At 41.5% G+C, this 24,772-nt stretch overlaps 1 protein-coding gene across 3 annotated transcripts in view; it reads left to right on the forward strand.

Annotated features, from left to right (window-relative positions):
* Window positions 1–24,772, forward strand: part of KYNU (kynureninase) — an 82,687-nt gene that overhangs the window by 14,604 nt on the left and 43,311 nt on the right. For all 3 annotated transcript variants that reach the window (XM_075829242.1, XM_075829243.1, XM_075829244.1), the window contains exons 4-7: window positions 6,412–6,494; window positions 14,461–14,522; window positions 16,753–16,824; window positions 21,445–21,519. In XM_075829242.1, the coding sequence (XP_075685357.1) occupies window positions 6,412–6,494; window positions 14,461–14,522; window positions 16,753–16,824; window positions 21,445–21,519 (292 nt within the window). The remainder of the gene's footprint in view (window positions 1–6,411; window positions 6,495–14,460; window positions 14,523–16,752; window positions 16,825–21,444; window positions 21,520–24,772) is intronic.

Below are 24,772 nucleotides of genomic sequence, written 5' to 3' on the forward strand. Positions count from 1 at the left end.
CCTTCCCCTTATGGAAACTATTATTTGAATATTTTTAAAGTATATTATATCTATATACAGTATATATTGTATATTCATGTTCTACTTACTCTACTCAATGTACGGCCCCATGCATATGGCAGAATCACGTGCATGGAGCATGAATGGCATCAAACAGAGTCGATAGGGCTCCATGTTATAAACCCATAGACAGGGATGTTTTTAGAGAAATTGGGGCTCTGGACAATAAGCATTTCTAGACAATTTTTCTCACAATTTCAGCCAACATAATACCACCATAAAGTGCCAAGATAATGCTTCTATATACAGTCTACATAATACAACTATATAGTGCCCAAATAATATGCAGTATCCAACGAATACTCGTTTAAATGCCCACATAATACTGCCATATACAGGGCCGCTATCATAAATCTCTGGGCCCCATACAGCCAAGGAGTCTGGGTCCCCGTCACTATTGGGGCGGGCACAAAGTAAAGGGGTGGGGGGTAAGTAAACTAGTAGGGTTTCTTTAGAGGGGCAGGGCAGAGACAGCTGGTGGGTATCAGGGGGCAAGGCAGAGAGACTCAGTGCCAGGGCTTGGTGTGGGAAGGAGGAGGGGATTTCTGGGAGAACAGAAAGTGGCATGGGTGGGAGGGTGGCCAGGAGGAGACGCAACCTGACAGGGACTCTGGAGGGACAGGGAAGAGACAGGGACTCTGTGGGGGGTGGGCAAAAATGGAAACAGTGTATGTGAAGAGAATCTGGTTGCAGGGGGACAACATAAACAAAAATGATGGCACTGAAGCTGCTGCCTGTACACAGCACAGTCACTCACCAAGGTGTAGTTCTGGCTGCTGCAGCACACCTTGATGATTTTTTTCGCCTTCTCTTCTCACGCAGCACACACGTCATCTGTGTAGACACCACACGACAAAATTAATTCTGACACCAGACCTTTAAATAATTTCAGAACCCAAACCAGAAAAAAATTCAGACCCCAGATCAGACCTCTTAAGTAATTCAGACTCTTTTCCACCAGACCCCTACCTGCTGCCACGGGACTGAAGGGTTCAGTGTCAGCGGGTCCTGCGTGTCTCTGTTCATAATTTAGATGGGATCCTGACATAATTTAGAGGTGGATCCTGACCCGCCGACACTGAACCCGTCAGTCCCCCGGACCTGACAGATACGGGTTTCAGCACACGATACAGCTGCTCTGTATACAGGATACAAAGCTGCTATATCTCAAAAAGTTAAAATATTTTTTTATAAAAAGTATTTACAACGTTTCATAACACACACTAATAAACTTTATTTAAAAAAAACACTTTTCAGAGGTATAGATAGCCATTATGATCTCTCCCCAGGTATCCTCTCTCCTTCCTCTACCGCTCCCCAGGTATAATTTCTCCCCTCCTTCAGGTATCCTCTCTTTTCCCCCGGTTATCATCTCCCTAGTATAATGCCTCCTTCAGTGTCATCCACCCGCCATGATTATCTCCTACCTACTACACCATCTATTCTCTTCCCACCCAATAACATCTCCCTCCCCCAATGTCATCTAAACCACCCATATAAACAAAGTGTCTCACCCACGTCTGCTGTATGGTATCCTCTTGACACTGAAGCACCGCATTGTATCACTAGCCACAGCTCTAACACGGCTCTTATCCCCTGTGATGTGTAACGGGACAATAAACCTGTCTTCTCCCTCTGGTTACACAGTGCAGGAGGTAAGAACTGCTGATAGTGATACAAGACTATGAAGCAGTGCTGAGAGGATATAGTACAGACATGGGTAACACGTTGCTTTTTGTTGGGGGGTATATGATGTGGAAGAGGCTCTGGGCAGTAGCAGCCTGACACAGACATTACTAAGGCTTCGTTCACATATGTGCCAGGGTCCCGTTCCAACGTTCCGTCTGAGCTTTCCGTCCAAACGGGACCCTGACTAACACAAACGGAAACCAAAGGTTTCCGTTTCCATCACCATTGATTTCAAGCCTTGCTCACTGTGTCAGAAGTCTGCTGCTGTTGCTGCTGCTTGACGCCTCCACTGGACTCAAGACTACCGCAGCCTTCATGAAGTCTCCCCTCCTTGTCTACTCCACACACGCTGTCACACTGCTGTGGAGGAGGAGAAGGGGGCGGGCACTATATGAACAGCGGGCCCTTATGGTTTTACTTTGGTGTAAAGAATGGGCCCCGGCTCCGTAATTGGACCTTTTCCTTTTACCAAAGTGAAATCATAAGAGTCCCACTCCTGTGAGCAAATGAATTTCAGCAGTGGAGAGCGGGCCCCCCTTTATTCAAATTTATGGCCGGGCCCCTGGCGGCAGTACCGCCAGTACTGCCCTGAAGGCTGCCCTGGCCATATAGTTCCTATATAATACTGTCATTTACCACAACTACCATACACTATTAAATAATACTGGGGGATTTTAGTTTCTACTGGTATTTGTGCCCTCGAGAGGCCAAGGGTAACTAAGGGCTGTGGGTAATTGACCAGTTTGCACCCCTTACCACCAGCCCTGCTTATAGGCAATTGTGTGCCGCCAAATGCTGTCACTATATAAGTATACCTCCATAATACGGCACCTGATGGAATATGCCCCAATATATAAGCAGAGGCACACAGAGGAACCCATAGATTTTTATAAATATTGTATTACGGATCTGAACAACTAATTTTGATTTCTGTAACATACTTCATGTTAATGTCGCCATTATGTTTATGGGACTAAATGTTGTAAAGCTACGTTGTTACAAATCCTATGTATTAACCTTCAACATCACAAATATCTGGCATTTCTCTAAAATCCTTCCCAATGACAAGGTCACAACAGATGATCAAATGGATTCCAGGAACTAAAGGCAGAATTTACGTACAAAGGGTATGAGGATGATTCAAGCCATCAGAATCCTGAAGTGCCTAAACCCATTACCAGCACTTAGAGATCCAACCCCCTCCAGCAATAGCAAATCACTGCACTACATAGTAATTAAATGTCTAATATTGAGAGTAGTAACAGGAAAAGCAGAGGTGAAAGACAACGCTCATTAATAGATTTCTTTATTAGAAATCACATTATCATTTGTAATATTCCATTACTGGGTAAATCTGAATAGATGTTTAAATAGGAAAAAGATCATCTATAAAAATATAATTTATTAAGGATGTTATTAGGGAATGAAAGCAAATAATTACAGAATTATTGCTAATAAGAGTAATAGGAAACAAACAAACAAACACTCAAACCAAGAGAAAAAAAGTTAAATGATACCTATACCCAACAATTGCATAAACTGAAAAGAAACTCAATAGAAATCTGTCACCAGAAAATTACTGCAAAAAAGGTACAAGAAGGGTCACTCCTTTGTGAATGCGCTCCTGCGCAAAGTCTGGTTTCCAGAGGGGCTCGTGATGAAAGAGCAACTCCGCAGTTAACTATATAAATTAATTTAATTATTCAATATGACATACATGTGTATGAAACGCCATGCAGACACAATGCTACGCGTTTCGACCAAGTACCTAGGTCTACATCAGACATCTGGGTCTATAGACTCAACACGTTCCAAAATTGAGTTGTGCCGACTACCTTGCACAACCACAGAGGGTGAGTGTGTATAGAACCTCTCATTTATACACTCGTCTACCTGTCCATATACTCCTACGATATCACCTTAGAGGAGCGCCTGTGTCTCTCTTTTTTTTCCCCCTACTCTACGAGAACAATCCGAAATTTATAAGTTGTCCTAATAATCAGGGGTATAATAAGTAACCATGGGGCACCATAGCAAATTTTGGAATATCAACCTTCTCCACGATAACGACCTTCCCCAGCAAGAGAGTTCAGAACTTGAAAAGGTTATAAAGATTTGTGTCTTTTCCTCCTTCCCAGTGATTTGCATTTAATTCCCTACCCACTTGACTTCTGGGTCCCAAAGCAGTTGCTTTGCTGATATTTATGTTTTTGCTAATAATATGAAATAAAATGCAAAATGTGCCTATTGGAAGATGAAATTTAATTGCACCTGTCAATGTCCAGTCAAAAAGTTGGAAGGTTTTCCCCTTTAAGCGTACTTCCAGTGAACTCCTTAAAAACTTAAACAATTCAAAGTTGCTATTGTAAAATTAAAAAGTAATACTTTATGCCGTTTCAAAGATCGTAGTTCATTTCACCTGCAGGCTGCATGAGGCAAAGTAGCAGGAGACCTAAATTTCCATAACTATTTACTTCCTGCTAAGTGTACAGATAGATAGAGATATAGCTTAAATATTTTACCCGAAAGACGTAATTACAAGCTGTCTTTGTATCTGTAAAGCAGGTGGTGTGATCACAGCAGCATCGGCACTGATTCATGCAGGCAGTCTCATGCTCTTTCCGCAATTTTAGAGGGGAAAGGGGGAGGAGGATGAAGAGTAATGTGAGCTAGCAGACTTGCAGACAGAGTGACCGGTGACCGGGCTGCAGTTCCACTGTATCTATAACATGGCGGACAATAATATTTGCTCCCTGTTAGTAAATAAGGAAGAAGAAGAGGTCTGTAGCCCATACAGCTGTGCTTTGACAGGAAAGACTTCACATAAAGGTCATAAGGCTTTTATTTTAACGAAAGATGAAAAAATTTGTTCTTTTGTCCCAAAAATGTTTTTCCATAAGGGGATGGGACAGTGTTGCAATATTGTACACAGCCCATGGACAAACGTGGCACAGTGTTTGGTAAAGATCAACCATGTTTTTCTTAAATCTTATATAACTTCTGCCCAGTATGGGAGGCACATGATGCCTCATGGCTCTCGATTACTCTATTTATACTGCACTATTAATTCTCATTCCCCTTTGCGTAGCGATAGATCATGCTTAGGTCAGCCCAGTGCACATTCACAACATCACAATTTGCTTAACTTGAAAAAGACACATTTTTACTTTTTAGACGTTTCGTTTTCTAACTACCTCAGCAATTCCTGCCATTGTTTAAGGTGTCATATTCTATTCCCCCCTTTTAAAAATCTATTTTCTCCTTATGGAAATGTTACGCTCCAGACCGTGGGCCGGGGAAACAGCAGCTATTTTGAAAGATGTGACATGCGGCAAAACCTTTAACCCTCAAAGTTTCTTCAGCAACGTCAAAGTTAATTATTTCAATACCTAAAAAGTACGGGAAGAAGAGGGATTATAAAATATCTGCATAGCATTTTACAGCAAAAAAGTAAATGTGATACGACACCGATATCCCGATGCCAGCAGCAAAAACACCATTATCTCAGCTGATTAGAATAAAGTATTCACCTCGTTTTTGAGATCAGATTCCGAAAGCTTTCTCCAACAATTGTCTTGAGTGCACTTTATTTACTTTGGAATAATATTATTATTATTATAAAGGAAAATCACAACGCAGAAAGAATGTTTACTTTTCTTTATATATCTCTTTATCTTAGTTAAGAAGTATGGCCAAGTATATCTAGAAGAAATTTTCCCTAATTTGACAAAATGTTAAAAAAATTCTAATTTTATCAGGTATTTTGTTTTAGTTTAATTAATTAAATTTAGGTATGTGGAGGAGAAATACTGGAGTATATTTATTAATTCTGTCCTAAATGTACTGTAGACAGGGTAAAACTAGACCAGATACCCTGAAACTGCACTAATTTTAACGCAATGACGAAACTTTGTAAACATTTTAAAATGCTTTTCTCTTCTGTATAATACCTCTTGCCAAGCATATTTTACATCAATATTTTGTGCCCAAAAAATTGCCCCCACCATTAATAAATTTTTAAATTCCTGTGAATCTAGAGTTATGCCTCATGCACACGACCGTTGTGCCACTCGGGCCGTTTTTGATGGCATCCGAATGGCACCCGATAGCGAGTGAATCGGGTTCGTGAAAAATGGTCCAAGTCTCCTATCCGAGGAAAGATAGAACATGTGCTATCTTTCCTCGGATCACTGACGGGACTCGGACGGCACACACAATCGTGTGCATGAGGCATTAGGCTGGTGTCAGACGGCTGCAACGTGGCCGATCTTTAACTCCTGCATTACAGCTGCATGTTTCATACCTCCTGCAGTTTCTCTGGACATATTAGTCTCATGTGCTTATAGACTGTCATAGTGTTGGTATACCATTTCCTCAACAATTAAAAAAGTGCAGTCAACCACGCTTTCAATACAACTGTACAAAAAAAATGCACACCATGCAGTGAAAGGCCGATGTATTAAACTTTATAAGCATACAGTTGCATTCGCCTTTGGCATATGTTTATAGAACTGTTTCAAATGGTCCCACCAAACGTAATGATCGATCTTTAAAAACATATTTTTATTTTCTTATTATTAGTCATTATTAATCAATATATGTTTAGCACCAGTGCAATTGTTATTGTTGTGTAGCTTTAATAGGCTTATTTTCTCTTTTTAGGGGAGTTCATGGTCATTTCATGGGAAAACGTCCCTGGGCACTTGGTGATGAATGTATTGTGGACCTTATGGCTAAACTTGTCGGTATGTAGAATACTTTATTTTTAACTTTTATGCAGTGCTAGAAATTTGTTATGGCCAGATGAATGGATACCACCCAATTTAAAGAATGTGAAGATGGACAAGATATCACACAGTGATAGTGCCCCCCTAACACAGTAAGGATTCCTCCCTAGTGACACCCACACAGAAGGGATTCCTCCTTAGAGCCCCACGCACACAAGGAGGATGCCACTTTAATACCCCCTCAAAGTAATGGTGCCCATTAGTGCCCCAGAGCAATAGTATCTCTTTGTGCCCTCCTTGTGTGGCACACAGAAATAGTACCCACATCCAGTGATGGTGCCTCTTTAGTGCCCCCACCCAGTAATGAGGTGCCCTTACAGTATTGATTCCCCCTTATGGCCCTCCCACAGTAATGATTCCCCTTTAGTACCCTCTCACAGTAAGGATGCCCCCTTAGTGCTAACAGATAGTGACAATGCTCCTTAGAGCCCCCACACAGTAGTTATGCTTGTTTAGTGCCTCACACACAGTAAGGATGCAGTGTTAGTGCCTTGACATAGTAAGGGTGCCCTCACACAGTAATGGTGCCCTCTTAATGCCTCCTTTGTGCCTCCCAAGACAGAAATAGTGCCCCTTAAAATAATAAAATTATTACTCTCCTAGACCCATTCCCACGACGAGGAGATCATGCAGCAGTCTGCAGCTGAGCGCAGCCAGGTGTGATGATGCCATCACACTGACCTGTGCCGAGCTGCTGACGGCAGGGGACAGAGAGGAAATGATGGAGCAAGGAGCTGACGACTGCCTGCTCCACCATTGTATTCAACTGTATCTGCATCTTCAGGATCAGGACAATTGTATTCAACTGTCCCACTGGATCCTGGATGGTTAGGATGAATGTTTATGTTTTACACATCTATTTACTGTCTGTGATTGGAAGCTGATAACAGGAAGCTCAGAAATGAAATTCAGTTCAATCCGAATACATTTGCAGCGAAACGCACCTGCCCTGAAAACTTGTGTTTGACTCTGATGTTTTCTAGTTGCATAGTTTTATTTGATGACAACATGTCTCTTCATCATGTGACCGGCCTCGCTATACTCTTGCTTGTACATATAGTACAGCGGTGCCAGTCACATGACAAAGAGTTGTGTTGTCATCAAGGAAGACTGTACAACTAGACTTCTGGTCCCCCGGCAACACTATTAAAATCTATTAAAATCTTAACCAACTCGACGGGGGACCGGAATGTATATTAGCGAATGTAGTCACATGCTGAATTGACTACACTGCTAAGAATTTTCGGTTCCCACATAACCCCTTTAATGGAAACTGCATGATGCTTCCTTTCACCTGTGGAGGCACTGCTGGAAAATTGAACACTTGCTGCCTGGTTCCTCCGGAAGTTAACAGCTGATTAGTGGAGGCCCTAGCAGGAGGACAGCCTGTGATCCTTCTAACAAAAAGGGATTGTCCAAAATGGACTATCACTTTAAGATGTATAGACCTAATATGTTTTTACAATAACCCTCCAATCCATTTTCTAATTTAGAACCTGATTCTTAAAGCCAAGAGTTAGGAAGAACGGGTGGAGTGCTGATTTTAACTTTGTGAATTAGGCATCTCAGAACTCACTGCTGCAACGAGCTGATTCAGCAAAACGCGCTTACGACAGAAAGAGTTGAAGTGATGAAGTATATATGCAAAAGGCAAAGTGCATTTAAATTAGAAGGATTGGACCACTATTCATTAACATGTTGGTGGCTGATTTATATAGCACTATGCAAAGCCTGCTCCCAGTTCCAACCATTATTAGTTCTGTAACTCTCGTCTTCTATTAATCGTTCTATAGAAATTAAATAATCTTAACTCCTATAACCATCAACTTTAAAATAAGTTAGGACTTTGACTACATTTAAACAAATGTAAAAAATAATTGTGAACGAAGAGGACAGGAAACACCTTGAAAAGTGGATTATTATATTTTTCCGCAGGAATTCCACATTTCAGGGTTTGCTATTCGGCTCTGCTCACATCTGGGTTATGTTTTCCGTTTATAATGGAAACCAGGACAGTGCCGGATCCATCCGATGGCGGATACCACCGACACCAGATGGACACTGCTGACTTATCATAGGGTCCATCAGGTTCTGCCTTGGGGTCTCTAGTTTTGATAGGAAGAATGGTGCTATTCTTTCCATCAAATCTGACAGCACCTGTGACAGACTCTGAACATTGCCTCCGACACTGATGTGTACGGATCCTTAGTTGTACATATCCATACAGATGTAGCACTCTTTAACTTGACTCTTAATGCATTAAATACCCTGTGTCAAGAAACTTTTTGCCTACATGCACATGTTACGGAATTTGATGCAGAAAATCGGCATCAAAACTGCCGATAAACGCAGGCAATTCCGCACTTAAGGCTGAGTTCACACGGGGCGAATACACTGCGTAATAGCATGCAACGCATAAGCCCTGTGCGCCGCAGGGAATTCCAGGCAGAAAAGCGTACCAAACTGTGGTGCAGTTTTTCGCCCGGAATGTCCACTACAAAAAACTGCAGTGCTTAACCGGCATGCTAGCAGACCGCTGCAGCTTGTGATTGGCTGCAGTGACAGTCACATGGGATGAAGCGTCATTCCAGGAGGATGAACCACAGACTCCTAGGTAAATTTCGTATTTTTGTAATGTCGGGGTAGGGAAACAGACAAGTGAGCCCTAATCTACCCGCCACTCAGTCCCTGCCTACTTGCAACGACCCGCCCTAGGCGACGGGGTACAACTGGGCGACGGTCCCTACACTCAATAGGTGCACGACAGACAAACAGACAAGGGTACAAAGAAGCCAGGGAAATGGGGAAGTTGCCCACGGGAACACCGTGAGCAACAAGCGAGGTGAACGAGCCGAGTCAAACCAGGAGATGAGCGAGGTACAAAAACGCAGAGCAGAAGAGTGGTCAGAAAGCCAAGGTCAAACACAAGCAGAGGATCAGTAGTTCAAGAAGCTGCAGCAGGGCCAGGAAACAAACAGAGAAGAATCACAAGCAAAGGAGGAACAGGAAAGGCAGGTATAAATAGACAGAGGGCGGGAGCTAGCTCCGTCTGGCAAGGCTGTGATAGGCTCTCCCACTCCTAAGCCTGCCATCCTGGGTGGTGGAAGATGGAGTCAGTCTCACAGACATAGAAGCAGGTGCAGACTGATTACCTATGGGCGTCGATACAGAAGTTGTGTCTGGCAGATCCTTTACAATTTTATTTTTTTCTGAGTTCCGTTTTTTGCGGCGGGGTCGCTGGAATCCGTCGCAAAAAGCGCAACAACTGCTATTTGATGCAGGATTTACAGAATTCAAATTCAATAGAAAATCCCGCAACATATAAGCAGCGTTTAGGTAAAGACAATTGACATGCTGCGGAATAAAATTCTGCACCGCAGGTCAATATCTGAACGTTTTTTCCGCTCAGTATTTACACAAATTCCGTTGCGGAAAATCCGCAGTATTTACACAATGTGTGAACTGGCCCTAAAAGGGTAACTAAACTTTTAAAAAACTTTTGTCATGTCATAGTGGCATGTCAGAAGTTTTGATCAGTGGGGGTCCGAGCACTAAGACCCCCACCGATTGCTAAAACAAAGCGGTAGAATAGCTCAGGAGAACGTTGTACTGCTTATTTTCCGAAAGCCAAGTGAGCAGTGTACAGACTCAGACTTTCTACTGAGTCCGTACGTTGCTCCGAGGAAATTAAGCGGCACAACGCTCACCCGAGTGCTTCTGCCGCTTCATTTTAGACCTTGGGTGGGGGTCTCAGTGCTCGGACCCCCTCCACGCAAAACCTCTGACATTTTATTATGACGTGTCAAAAGTTCTTTTTTAAAGTTTAGTTGCACTGTAATGTTACCTTTTTTATGAGTTTTTAGGTGCTGATTTTATATTTCGATGCGGAAATAGGTGCAGATTTTATGCTGCGGATTCCCTAACATGGTCTATGTTTTTTTTTTAAACTGGACAACCTCTCATAAAAACCAACCAGCCTCTGATAACAATTCATGTAAAATAATAGTGTCCTTTAAATTAAGCAATGTCTGGTTGCAATAATGTAGAAATACTATACAGCTAATATACTACTGTATACAAGACCATAAAATAAAATCCTGGTTTATTGGGAGCTTCCTGAGCTCGTGTGTGATAATACCTGTATATATGAGTTGTTACATTATCTGCTCGCTCTTACATAGTCTATAAACTGATTGTTAGCACCCTTAGTACATATTGTGTATTATTGTGCACTCTGTTCCATGTTAATCCATCTTTCTAAACTTTAGGAACCCCTATGAAATGTTTTAACTTTCTTTGCTTTAATAATGTACTTGAATTTCCCAATCCATCTGCCCTTATTATGAAGGGGTATTAATCTCCTGTCGGAGTTCTAGCGTGCCCTTTCCAGTATTGTGAGAGCATTAAAAATGCCTGAGTTCTGAATATATTAACAGGGCTTCCAGTATAACACAAAAACAACACAAGGAAAGATCAGAGCACGAACAGAATATCTTCTACAATGACTTTGGATTTAATAGCTAAAGTTCTACCTGATATACTCTTGCAATGTAGAAACTTATAGATAAAGTGAGTCTCTGCCGTGTCCCCACAAAAATATCTGTTGTCCCCTAATTTATGATTTTAATTGTAAACAGAAAAAAATTTGTCATTAACTCCTAGGGTTCATGCACACAGCATGGCCATATGCACAGGCCCTATATAGCAACAAATGGAGTCCCTTCAGGTCCCTACTACATATTTGGCCAGTCAGCAGAATTTTCTATAAGATTCTAAAATAATCTTGTAGAAATTTTTCAGAGAAAATCGTGCTCTCCTCCATCCATTGTCTTCACCATTGGACCAGTAGATTTAAACACGAGGGGGAGATTTCTGCTGCAGCAAGCTTCCTCTCAGACAAAGCAGTCTTGTCCCTTTTTATTGTTTTAATAACACTAAGGCTAGAGGGGAAAGAAGGAGGCGGAGACTAAATAAATTCTTCCTGGGAATCATCGAGTTTTTCATTTTTTTACGAAGAATCAGTAACCAGACAGATCTCTTTCAATTATATATCTATAAATTAGTTGGTTAAAAAGGGATCATGTGACTTTCCATTAGTCCTTTCATCCTTGCCATGGAGCCGGTCACATAATCCAGATGTGCTATATACAATGCTCTCTCTGGAGGTTGTCTGGGCATCTTGGGAATTCTAGTTGTTCAACAGATGAAAAGCCGCAGGTTGGAGGCCACTGGACTATAGACGGTACTTTCATGTGAACTTATTAAAGCAGATCTGTCACCGCCATTTGCTGCCATAGGTAAGGGCAGCATATTACAGAGTCTGGTTTATTCGTCTATTAGGCAAAAATATTGATCGCTCTTATTAGCCAAATTGCACAATATTGTTTATGTGCCATTTTGGCTAATAGTTGAATGGAACTGTCCGTATAATATGCTGCCCATACATATTGACCTGACAGATACGCTAGGTCCACCTAGAAATCATTTTCTTTTTATTACTGCTCCAGTGCATATGAAATTAAAATTAAGGCAACTTTGCAAACTTCCTGACATTTTGTGTCTAGTGTTCCTATGTAGACCTGTGTGTCTCCAAGGTAACAGTCTACAAACAAACTCTGGGTATTCTGATCCTGCATTCCTTCCATCTGTCCCTTACTTCTTGCCTACATTCAGTAGGTTACAAGAAGTAGAGGACAGATGGATGGAAGGAAGTACTACTGATTGTATGTATGCTATAACCATGGAGACACATGGGTCTGCAATGGAGCAGTAGACACAAACCGGTAGGAGATTTTTAATTAAGACTTTGTAATGACCATGGCTGCGGACTGCTGTAATCCCCCTCTTACTGGCCCCCGCAATCTCAGGACTATGTCTCCCTGCCGGCATCTTCATTCCCAGGGATGCTGGTGCACTCTGCTTTGTGCCTTCTCCCCCTGTCTAACCTGTAGGGTGCACGTGCGCACCAGTGCCAATACTTAAAGGGCCAGCGCGCACACCAGTAAAGTTGTCCCCAGCTTATCCCTGCACACACTGGCCCATATAAGTGACCCTGCCCCTTTCCCCAGTGCCTGAGCTATGTAAGGGTATGTTCACACGCAGAGTTTTCAAACGCCTTGAAAAACGCAAGCTAAACACCTACAAACATCTGCCCATTGAATACAATGGGAAAAACTGCGTTTAGTTCAGATGGTGCGTTTTTTTAAGCCGCTGTTTTAAAACACTGTGTGTAAAAAGACGCCCCGTAAAAAGGAGCATGTCACTTCTTGAGCCGTTTTTGGAGCTGTTTCTAAATTGTGTCAATGGAAAAACAGCTTAAAAAAACGGTTTAAAAAATGCCTCAATAAACGTTTTCGGCTACAAAAACGGCTGAAAATCAGAGACTGTTTTTCTTTGAAAACAGCTCCATCATTTTCAGCCATTTTTAGGTTTGTGTGTTAGCATACCCTTAGTTCTAACCCAGAGTTAATCTGTGAAGGTTCCGTATCCAGTTCCGTGACTATCCAGTATCCGTATTCAGTCCTGTATCCTGGGTCCAGTGTCTGTGTTGAATCCAGTGTCAGTGATAAGTCTAGTATCTGTGTCGAGTCCAGTATCGTGTCCAGTGTCCGTGACGAGTCCAGTATCGGTGAACAGTGTCTGTGACGAGTCCTGTGTCTGTGACTATCCAGTATCCGTATTTAGTCCTGTATCCTGGGTCCAGTGTCCGTGTTGAGTCCAGTGTCAGTGATGAGTCTAGTATCCGTGTCGAGTCCATTATACGTGTTCAGTGTCCGTGACGAGTCCAGTATCGGTGACCAGTGACCGTGACGAGTCCTCTGTCCATGACGAATCCTGTGTCCGTGACAAGTCCTGTGTCCGTGACGAGTCCTGTGTCCGTGATGAGTCCAGTATCAGTGAACAGTGTCTGTGACGAGTCCTGTGTCCGTGACTATCCAGTATCCGTATTTAGTCCTGTATCCTGGGTCCAGTGTCAGTGATGAGTCTAGTATCCGTGTCGAGTCCATTATACGTGTTCAGTGTCCATGACGAGTCCAGTATCGGTGACCAGTGACCGTGATGAGTCCTGTGTCCGTGACGAGTCCTGTGTCCGTGACGAGTCCTGTGTCCGTGACGAGTCCTGTGTCCGTGACGAGTCCTGTGTCCGTGACCAGTTCTGCTTCCGATAGTCCAGCAACAGCCTGACATCAAGGTCCCATTAACCAGTGACTGTCCTATACTTGTCTGGCCATCTTCAGTTCCTGCTGGAGTAGCCCAGTGGGTCTACTCTCCCAGTGAATGTTACAGACTACTTGCAAAGTTGCTTCATTTTTTAATTTTAAATGCATTGGATCAATAAAAGGCAGACATACACTTTAGCCCTTATTACCTTATCCACATCTTTTAGGGTTGAACAATGCTTAGCACAATGTCAATAGGAGGCAAAGAAAGGGGGGCAATGAGTTGCCATTTTCATTATAAATTGTTGTTCTTTTTACCAATTGTAATAAATGACCAGATGCCAACACATTTCTAGAGTCTATCACTACACTTCTGTAAGACCGTGATATATTGTAATATAATCAATATCGTTGTTATAATACAGGCCTTCATCGTGCCATCGGTTTAGTTTGAAATTCATATTTTCACGTGTTCGGTGTTAAAATGCAATTTGTATGAATTCAGCTGGAAAATAACGATGGCCATAAATCAGCCTCTCGTTCACCGCAAAACGCGACTGCTTTATTATCTTATCATTCTGATCGCCAAATGAGAGAAAGAAATAGACTCTCGCTTTTATTCCAGTGGAGCAATCAAATTGTGTTTACTTTTCCATATTATGGGAAATCATCTTCTCGGCCACAGTGGAATGTTTTCCATATTAAAACAGAAATTAAATCTGACAAAAAGAAATTGTTGAGATTTCGTTAATATTATTTTGCAGGTGCCAAAGCCGGAGAAGTGGCGTTAATGAATGGACTAACCGTTAATTTGCATCTTCAAATGGTGAGTCCTTTCTCCCGGGTTCGCCTTCCTTCCATTGCAGATTCCCCTTATCTCTTACGCATGTTCACACAAGAAACAACATTACTTCCCATTCAAGAAATTGTTTTCTTGCAAATCATGAAGCAGATGTGGAACAATAATCATCTCCAGCCAAGAAGCTTCTGCGTTTTAAATTTTCAATACCCCAGCCAGCTTGTTCTGATACTGAAGGCATTTAGCATACAATCCAGGTTTCTTATAGTTTCTACAAAATTATGCATTTTGTGTACTGAACCATACCTTTCAATTTTGCAAACTGTAAATCCATAACTTCTCCTCCAAACAGCTGAAAAAAGCAAATCCATTCACAAAGATTTGTTTTGTGAGGAATTTATTTTGTGCTCATTGTCGCCCCCTGCTGGGTAATGCACTATGTATGAGCTGCCAAGAGGAGTAAAGGGAGGGAATTGACAAATGCTGTGAGCACTTTCTCGATTTGAAAAGTGGTCGTCACCACTGACATCCCGGCCCTAAAAAATAAGTTTAATGAACACTCTGGGCAAAATTGATACAAAGTGATATGCCAAGTGCAGGGCTCGTGGGTGGAGAATGACTATTTGATTCTTTAACCCTTTTAAGGACCAGACTAATTTTCGTTTTTATGCTTTTGTTTTTCCTCCTCGCCTTCAAAAGGTAATAACTCTTTTACTTTTTCTTACGGGTTTTGTTTTTACAGTGTTCACTGTACGGTGAAATGGTCACATTATCTTTATTCTGCGGGTCACGGTGATACCAAATTTATGTACTTTTTGTTATGTTTTAGTACCTTACCAAAAATGTTAACGTTTGAATGAAACTAACGTTTTTTTGCATCGCCATTTTGTGACCCCCTTAACTTTTTTATGTTTCTGTGTACAGAGCTGTGTAAGGCATCTTTTTGTAAGTGGAAAGATGTAGTTTTTTTCATACCATTTTGGGGAATGTTGGGAATTTTGATCACTTTTTATTACATTTTTTTGGGGGTTGAAGTGGCAAAAAAAACTGTGATTCGGCCATTTTGACCTTTTTTCCCGCTACAATGTTCACGGTACGGGATAAATATTTTTATATTTTAATAGTTCGGGCATTTTTGTACATGGGGATACCTAATATGTTTATTATTGTTTATTCATTTTTTTTTATATGTGATCTAGAGAAAGGAGGGTGATTTTAATTTTTAGATTTTTTATATTTTTTTTTACATTTTTTTCACTTTTATTTAGCCCCCTAGGGGGCTTGAACCTGCAATCATTAGATCGCTTATGCCGTAGACTGCAATATCACAGTCTTGCAGTCTATGGCAAAATCAGTGCATTGCTATTGAGACCTGTTTCAATAGCAATCTTCCTATAGCAAGGCAGGGAGTGATCACAAGGCTCCCAGCTGCTATAGGAACACATCGGCTCCCGCGATCTCGCCGCGCGGGAGCCGGTCACCAGCCCCTTAGTGGAAGGGGTAGTAAAACCCCTCAGATGCCGGTGGTCACATCTGACACGCCGGTGAAGCGTCAGGAAAGGGTTAAATCAGTGTGTCGTGCTCCACCCCCTTAGGCCCTTCATTAGGCATAACACAGTGTATCAGTTTTGCTTCAGGTGTTTCTTGAGGGACATGCATTAGACCTTAGGGCCCGTTCACATCAGCGTTCGGGTTCCATTTATCGATTCCGTTCAACATTTCCATCAGAGGAACTGATGAACGGAAACCCGAACGCTTCCGTTTGCATTACCATTGATTTCAATGGTAATTCTACCGTTCAGTGTGCTTCTGTTCCGTAAAGCTTTTGTTTTTTTTCACGGAAACAAAAGTACTGTCGACTGCGCTAATGTTGTCGGAAAAAAAACGGAAACTTTACAGAATGGAAACACACTGAAATGGAAGCATTACCATTGAAATCAAACGGAAGAGATGGTTTCCGTTCGGATTCTGTTCATCAGTTCGTCTGATGGAAAGGTACGCTGATGTGAACAGGCCCTTAAATATAAAGTATAATGGTGAGTTTAAAAATAATAATAATAATTATTATTATTATAAGTGGAATTTCTCTTAAAAAATACCCAACATCTTCCATTGAAATTCTGCGCAGAGTATGTGACATGTCCAATGTAAGACTTTTCCAGGTATTCTTTAATGAAAGCATCACTATGGTTCCAGGATACAGCCGGCTCTCGTATAATGACACATTCAGCTCTTTCCTCTTGTTCGTCTTTTGCAGCTATCCTTTTACAAACCTACAAAAGCTCGTCATAAGATTCTCCTTGAAGCTAAAGCCTTTCCTTCGGACCACGTAAGGAGCCACCTCCTAATTTACTAATTTGTGGTTAATGGACATATTTGTATATTTTCCATAGTGATAATCATCTTTCCATAGCAAATCCACCTCCTAGGATTCTATAGGGCTCCATTTATTCCAGCTGAATAGAGAAGCTCACATTACAAGGCAGAATTCGATTTACTCATTGATTTCAGGCTATTTCTTCGGGCCATTGGTAGCCTGTCCCTGAGACCCGCACAAGTCGTACATTCCTGTCAATTCCTCATGATGCTTTTAATGCACAATGTGAAATCGATAGCGTGCATGAGGGTTCAAAATGTCATTTATTTATACAGGAGCAAAACAATTACCAGGCTCACAGGTGAAAGCTCTCCTAGCTCCGTCAATAGGAGTCCTGTGCTATATTGGGATTACTGTCTCTAGCTAGCTCAAGTCCATAATGCATGTTTACTGGATGTCTGAAAATAAAATGAAGCTCAGGTTTGGGACTAGCTTAAATATTAATTAAAAAAAACGTGAAATCAGACTAATATATATATATATATATATATATATATATATATATATATTAAATAAAAAAAAAACATTTTTGGTGGTATTTTTTCTTTATTTTTTTATTTTTTTATCACTATACACACTGGAGTACACACACAATAGGCTGACATTTCCTGTTTTCTGCAGCTCACTTTCAGCTTTGCTGTGCAGACTGGTAAAAGATCAGCAGAGTGTTCTCATGATCATTGTACATCTGGAGGCATATATAAAGGCAAAATCACAATACCATACACTGTACACACAGATAAGGTTCTCTATGTCGCTCCCCGGACAATCTGTAGTCTGTTCGGGGGGGACGACTGTAATCCTTTCCTCCTCGGTCTGTATTAGGGCATGTTCAGATGTGGCAGAATTTTTCCGCTGCAAATGTTGGTGCAGATTCGGGGCAATTACGCAACGAATCTGCAGCAACATTTGCATATTTGACAGGTAATTCAGACGTTGCAGATATCACAGCGGACTTGCCACAGATTTCAGTTTTTGCATTGCAAAGGCTGAAATACGCAGTGAAATTCCGCTTCTTCTCCGCAATGTAATGAGCTGCTGCGGAGGGAGAAATCTGCCTAATTTCCACACAGTTATTTTCTGCAACGTCTAAACTAAGTTTCCTAAAAAATGTATAGAAAGAAATGAAAAAACCGGCTGCTGCAGAATTCCACTACGGACTGTCCTCAGCAGAATTCAACAGCAATTCCGCCACGTCTGAATGTGCCCTTAGTCTGTTAACATGTTACTGACCATTGACTTCCATTCATTGCCATTGCCATAAAGAACACATACTGTACCCTGATGCATTAGGTAGACAGGGTGGATGTGTGTGCCTCATGTATGGCCGCTACTAGGGAAGATTTTCAAAATAAATGACTACATTTCAAAAATAATAAACACATTATTTCTCTGCTACAGATTTACATCTAATTATTACATAATACATGCCCGTTAAATTCGATATAAATAAATAGAATGCTATTTCAGGATCTGCTCTTTTGACAGGTGATAAGAAGTCTGAACAGCAGCAGAGAAATCAAGGCATCTGCTGCATGTGCCTGCAGCAGAATACAACTGCTGTTTATAGCAGCTTGTATTCTGTGAATCGACTACTTGCTGAGAGTGTTGTAATGGGGAGTGACAGCACCTGAAATCTCTATTTAAAGGGGTTGTCCTGGCGATCAGCTGATCAGCTTTTAAAAAAAAACCTTGGCTATAAGTTCCAGCTAGCCATACAGATGTAGCCATCTTTATCTTGACTTTTAATGCATTAAATACACAGTGGCAAGATCCTTTTAATGGATACTTTTTCAATGGCTTTTGTTGTGTGATATCACGCTGTTATCAGCAATTAGCAAGTTATCAGAGTCAAGATAAAGATGTCTGCATCTGTACATATTCAAATGAATGCCTGTCAAAGACTTGGAAGGGACCGCTCTCCTCTCTGGTTTGTAGAGGGGGTCCCAAGCATCCATATACCTTTACATTGCCTGAGGACCCATTCACACGGCTGTGCCCATAATCACGGCCCGCCATTGCTGCATGACGGCCGCCCGCATTTTTGGGCCATGCTCCAATACAAAGTATGGGAGCACGGCCTGTAAAATGCTAAAGAACGCACATGTTCCATAATTTTCAGAACATTTCTACTGCACGGACACCCATCTGTCACGATACGGAAAGGTGTCCGCGGCCAATAGAACTGAATGGGTCTGTAATTGAGGACCGTATTACAGTCCGCAATGCTGAATATTTTTTTACGGTCGTGTTTATGTGGTCTTATTTTGTGTAAATTCAGTGCACAGTGCATAGTCAGGGTATGTGCACACGACCTCTTTTCAGACGTAATGGAGGTGTTTTGCGCATCGAATTACGCCTGAAAAGATGGCTCCAATACGTCGGCAAATATCTGCCCATTGCTTGCAATGGGTCTTACGATGTTCTGTGTAGACGAGCTGTCATTTTACACGTCGCTGTCAAAAGACGGCGCGTAAAATTACAGCCGAATCAAAGAAGTGCAGGACACTTCTTGGGACGTAATTGGAGCCGTTTTTCATTGACTCCAATGAAGAACAGCTCCAATTACTTCCGTAAAAGACGCCGCGAAAAACGCGTGCACTTGTAAAAATGTCTGAAATTCAGGAGCTGTTTTCTCCTGAAAACAGCTCAGTAATTTCAGACGTATTTGGCGTTGTCGTGTGCACATACCCTTAGGGTATGTGCACACAACCTATTTTTGGTTGTTCTTCGGGCCGTAAACGCCCGAGAAACGGCCGAACATCTGCCCATTGATTTTAATGGGAAAACGGCGTTCTGTTCCGACTGAGCTTTTTTCGCAGCGTTTTTTTTACGCGTAAAAAAACGGCCGTGAAAAAGAAGTGCAGGACACTTCTTGGGACATTTTTGGAGCCGTTTTCCATAGACTCTATAGAAAAAAGCTCCAAAAACGACCGTAAAAAACGCAGCGAAAATCGCGAGTGCCAAAAAAAGTCTGAAAATCAGGAGCTGTTTCCTCTTGAAAACAGCTCTGTATTTTGAGACGTTTTTGATCACTGCGTGTGAACATTCCCTAAATGTATTTTGTGTTTCGATTTCAGTATCAGATCTATGTTTACATCAGTGTCAATTGAACATGATCAAGGCAGGTTTTCATCTTGTGAATGAAAACAATAATATTACCATTCACTGACAGCAAGCAGACATGTTGAAGAAAATTTAAAAAAACAAGTAAAGTTATGTTACTTTGTATTATATATACATAAGACTGAACAGACCTTTACAGAGGGGGGTAGCAGTATGTCAGGTGCTGTCTTTCCCCAAAACAACAGTTTCTGCTCACGGCTGATTGTTTGTTACACCGCATCAGTGTGATCCTGACAGGATCAGGATCACAAATCTCTCTAGATGATCAATAATATATAAAAATAAAATTATATATATATATATATATATATATATATATATATATATATATATATATATATATATATATAGTGGCAAGATCCTTATAATGGATACTTTTTTAATGGCTTTTGTTGTGTGATATCACGCTGTTATCAGCAATTAGCAAGTTATCAGAGTCAAGATAAACTTGGCTACAACTGTGTACATCTCAAAACTGTGCCTTATATTATACAATGTGCCTGGAAGTTGTGCCTTATATTATACAATATGTCTGGATGTTGTGCCTTATATTATACAATGAGCCTGGAAGTTGTGCCTTATATTATACAATGTGTCTGGAAGTTGTGCCTTATATTATACAATGTGCCTGGAAGTTGTGCCTTATATTATACAATGTGTCTGGAAGTTGTGCCTTATATTATACAATGTGCCTGGAAGTTGTGCCTTATATTATACAATGTGCCTGGAAGTTGTGCCTTATATTATACAATGTGCCTGGAAGTTGTGCCTTATATTATACAATGTGCCTGGAAGTTGTGCCTTATATTATACAATGTGCCTGGAAGTTGTGCCTTATATTATACAATGTGCCTGGAAGTTGTGCCTTATATTATACAATGAGCCTGGAAGTTGTGCCTTATATTATACAATGTGTCTGGATGTTGTGCCTTATATTATACAATGTGCCTGGAAGTTGTGCCGTATATTATACAATGTGTCTGGAAGTTGTGCCTTATATTATACAATGTGCCTGGAAGTTGTGCCTTATATTATACAATGTGTCTGGATGTTGTGCCTTATATTATACAATGTGCCTGGAAGTTGTGCCGTATATTATACAATGTGTCTGGAAGTTGTGCCTTATATTATACAATGTGTCTGGATGTTGTGCCTTATATTATACAATGTGCCTGGAAGTTGTGCCGTATATTATACAATGTGTCTGGAAGTTGTGCCTTATATTATACAATGTGTCTGGATGTTGTGCCTTATATTATACAATGTGCCTGGAAGTTGTGCCGTATATTATACAATGTGTCTGGAAGTTGTGCCTTATATTATACAATGTGTCTGGATGTTGTGCCTTATATTATACAATGTGCCTGGAAGTTGTGCCGTATATTAGGCAATGTTTTTTTTATTAAAGTGCTGCTCCGGCTCTAAACATAAAATTCTGTCTTGCAGTACGCTGTAGAATCCCAAATTCGGTTGCATGGGTTAGACGTGGGTACAAGCATGCTTCTAGTCCATCCCCGCAAGGTTTGTGTCACTCTGCACTTCATTTCTGTATTTCTATTCCAAGATCTTAATCTGTATTTTTTTTTTCCATTCATTTCGTTTTGTCTTTTTTTTTTATTTCAAAAGGTGTGTGTGAGATCAAGAGAACAAACCAACTATGCAGCGGTTTAAGGGGAGATTCACACGAACGTGTATTGGGTCCGTGCGGGCCGCGTGGTTTTCACGCGCCACGCACAGACCAATACAAGTCTATGGGGCAGTACAGACAGTCCGTGCTTTTTGCGCAGCGTTTGCCCGCTGCGCAAAAAGCGCGACATGTTCAATATCTCCGCGTATTTCGCGCATCACGCACCCATTGAAGTCAATGGGTGCGTGAAAACCACGCAGGTCGCACGGAAGCACTTCCGTGCGAACTGCCTGTTTCGCGCACCAGCTGTCAAAAGGATGAATGTAAACAGAAAAGCACCACGTGCTTTTCTGTTTACAAACATCCAAACGGAGTGTCTTTGAGATGAGCAAACCCGGACAACGGAACCGAACTTCACCGGGTTCGGCCGAACTCGTTTCGGCCGAACCCGGCAAAAAAATTTCCGGTACGCGACGTCAGGAGATAGTCACTGTCCAGGGTGCTGAAAGAGTTAAACTGGTTCAGCACCCTGGACAGTGACTTCCGATCCCAATATACATGAACGTGTAAAAAGAAAAAGAAGTTCTGACTTACCGATAACTCCTGGCTTCTTCCTCCAGTCTGACCTCCCGGGATGACAATTCAGTCCAAGTGACAGCTCCAGCCAATCACAGGCCAAGCACAGGCTGCAGCGGTCACATGGACTGCGGCGTCATCCAGGGAGGTGGGGCCCGATGTCAAGAGAGGCGCGTCACCAAGGACACGTCACCAAGGCAACGGCCGGGAGGGAAGTTCTCGGTAAGTACAAACTTTTTCTTTTTTTTTAACAGGTTTCTCGATATTGTGATCGGCATTCACTGTCGAGGGGGCTGAAAGAGTTAACTGCCGATCAGTTAACTCTTTCAGCACCCTGGACAGTGACTGACGTCGACTAGACTCATCTCTATGATGGCGGCTGCGCGAAAATCACGCAGCCGCGCATCATACACGGATGACACACAGAGCTGTCAAGTGGTTTTTGCGCGCGCAAAACGCCGCGTTCGTCTGAATAAGCCCTAATAGTCAGGGTCCGGATGAGTGTAGTACACAGACACAAGGCTCTTGGGAAATAAAAATGCTATAATTATTATACAGGGTTCCAACACTCCGGGGAAAATGAAAACCTCACACTAAGGCCTTATTTACACGAACGTGTGCGATTTTCTTGCGCGTAACGCATCCTTATGACACGTGGTTTTGATGTTTAGAAACAGAAATGAAGAAGGTTTTTTTTATTATTCCCTTCATTTCTTCAACAACTATAGCGCGAATCACGCGCGGCACACGGAAGAGCGTCCATGTGCATTGACTTCAATGGGTACGTGATGCGCGAAAAACGCTATATATATAGTATAGGACATGCTGTGAGTTTCACGCAGCGGACACACCCTGCGTGAAAAACACAGAATGTCTGAACGGCCCCATTGACTAACATAGGTCCGTGCGACGTGCATGATTTTCACGCGCGTATCACGGACGTGAACTACGCTCGTGTAAATAAGGCCTAAGGGACAGCAGCACTTTATGGTTAATAATAACACTTCTCAATGTCCCGTAATTAGCAATCATATAAAATAAGGATGTTGGCAAATGTCAAGGAGTCATTACAAGTGCGGCCTCCTCTTACATTAGGGCAATCCTTCATTTAAGATAAGCCTTTACTTTATCTGTTCTTCCATCATGGAGAGCATGTCCTCTTAATGGGAATGTGCAGTCTGGAACACTCATTTTGTTTTAGAATCTAAACATGTTAAAATTATGTGCTGATTGATTTCTTAATATTTCTTTATAGTGGTCGGAGGTCCTATTTCTGATACATAGCTATAAATCCCTTGCATAGACAAAAAGTTAAATGATAAAAATTCTGGCTACCTGCAGTCACCACTAGGTGGAGCTTAGGAGCATACTGTTAATACAATCATTCAATAATAAAGGGGTGCCTAAATTACTGTGTGGATCACTCTCATCCCCAACTTCATGGGTAAGACTGCCTATACTGGTTCCCCGGGTGTTACCAGGTGGACATAGTTGTTTACTTCTTATCACTTCAGGTTATTTCCTTTTCTTTTGATCTGTGTCCAGGATTATGCAGAGGACTAAAAAGGTTGAATATGCACTTAACATCATAAGGCTATGGATGGTTACAGTGTATGATAGTTTGTTACTTATTACCAACTTATATAGACTGTGGTTGTCAAATTATCCTGTGTTGAATAGTATTGAAACTTGTATTGCATAGCAGTTACTTTACCCATTTTGTATGTTTTTTTTGTGATTGATCCACAAATAGACCTCAATTTTTTAGAACCTCGTTGTGTTTTTTATATATTGTATATGTATATTATTGTATGTAATAAAGATGGATATTTTTCTATGACCTATGGCGTAATGACTCCCTGTTCTCAAGTGTTTTTCAATAATAAAGCAGTAAGCTCTTTTGCTCCCTCTAGTGGTGGCTGCAGGCAGTCTGAATGTTATCATTTAACCCTATGTCTATATAAGGGATTTGGAGCTAATTTAAAAACTTGGATGTTTCCTAGTTATGTCTGTTTTAGAGTGGACGGCCCCAAAAATAACAGCCCATAAAGCTACCATAGGGGATGTCACCAAACTCTCAAAGAGTCAAAAATGGCAAATATACCTAGTTATGCAATTGTTACAATGGAATGGAGTGGAGTGGGCACAGCTGGTGACGTCGCTCACCAGTGTCTGCCCGCCTGCTTAAATCTGAGCTGGGAGCCAGAAGAGAGGTGAGTATATATTTTTTTTCTTTTTTTGGCCCTACTATCTCTTAGTATATCCCAGAGGGGGCCCATAATGACTTTGTAGACTGTCGGCATGTCAAATTTTTCATTTCAACGAGCACCTGTAAGCTCTACTGACATGCCTGTGTCAGTAAATTCCCCATAAAGTAAAAATTCTGAAGCAACTCTGCATTGTAACGTCACTTTGTTAGTCTTCCGGGAAATGTATAAATAAATTGGACGTTACCATTTCACTTGTTAATGAGGTGTGTCCCTGCACAGTCTGACACTGGCTAATTAGTGCTGATAATATCAGCCTTTATATTAACAAGGGGAATGGCAATGCCCAGTTGCCTATTTATGC

The sequence above is a fragment of the Rhinoderma darwinii genome, chromosome 6 (assembly GCF_050947455.1).
Source record: "Rhinoderma darwinii isolate aRhiDar2 chromosome 6, aRhiDar2.hap1, whole genome shotgun sequence".
Lineage (NCBI taxonomy): Eukaryota > Metazoa > Chordata > Amphibia > Anura > Rhinodermatidae > Rhinoderma > Rhinoderma darwinii.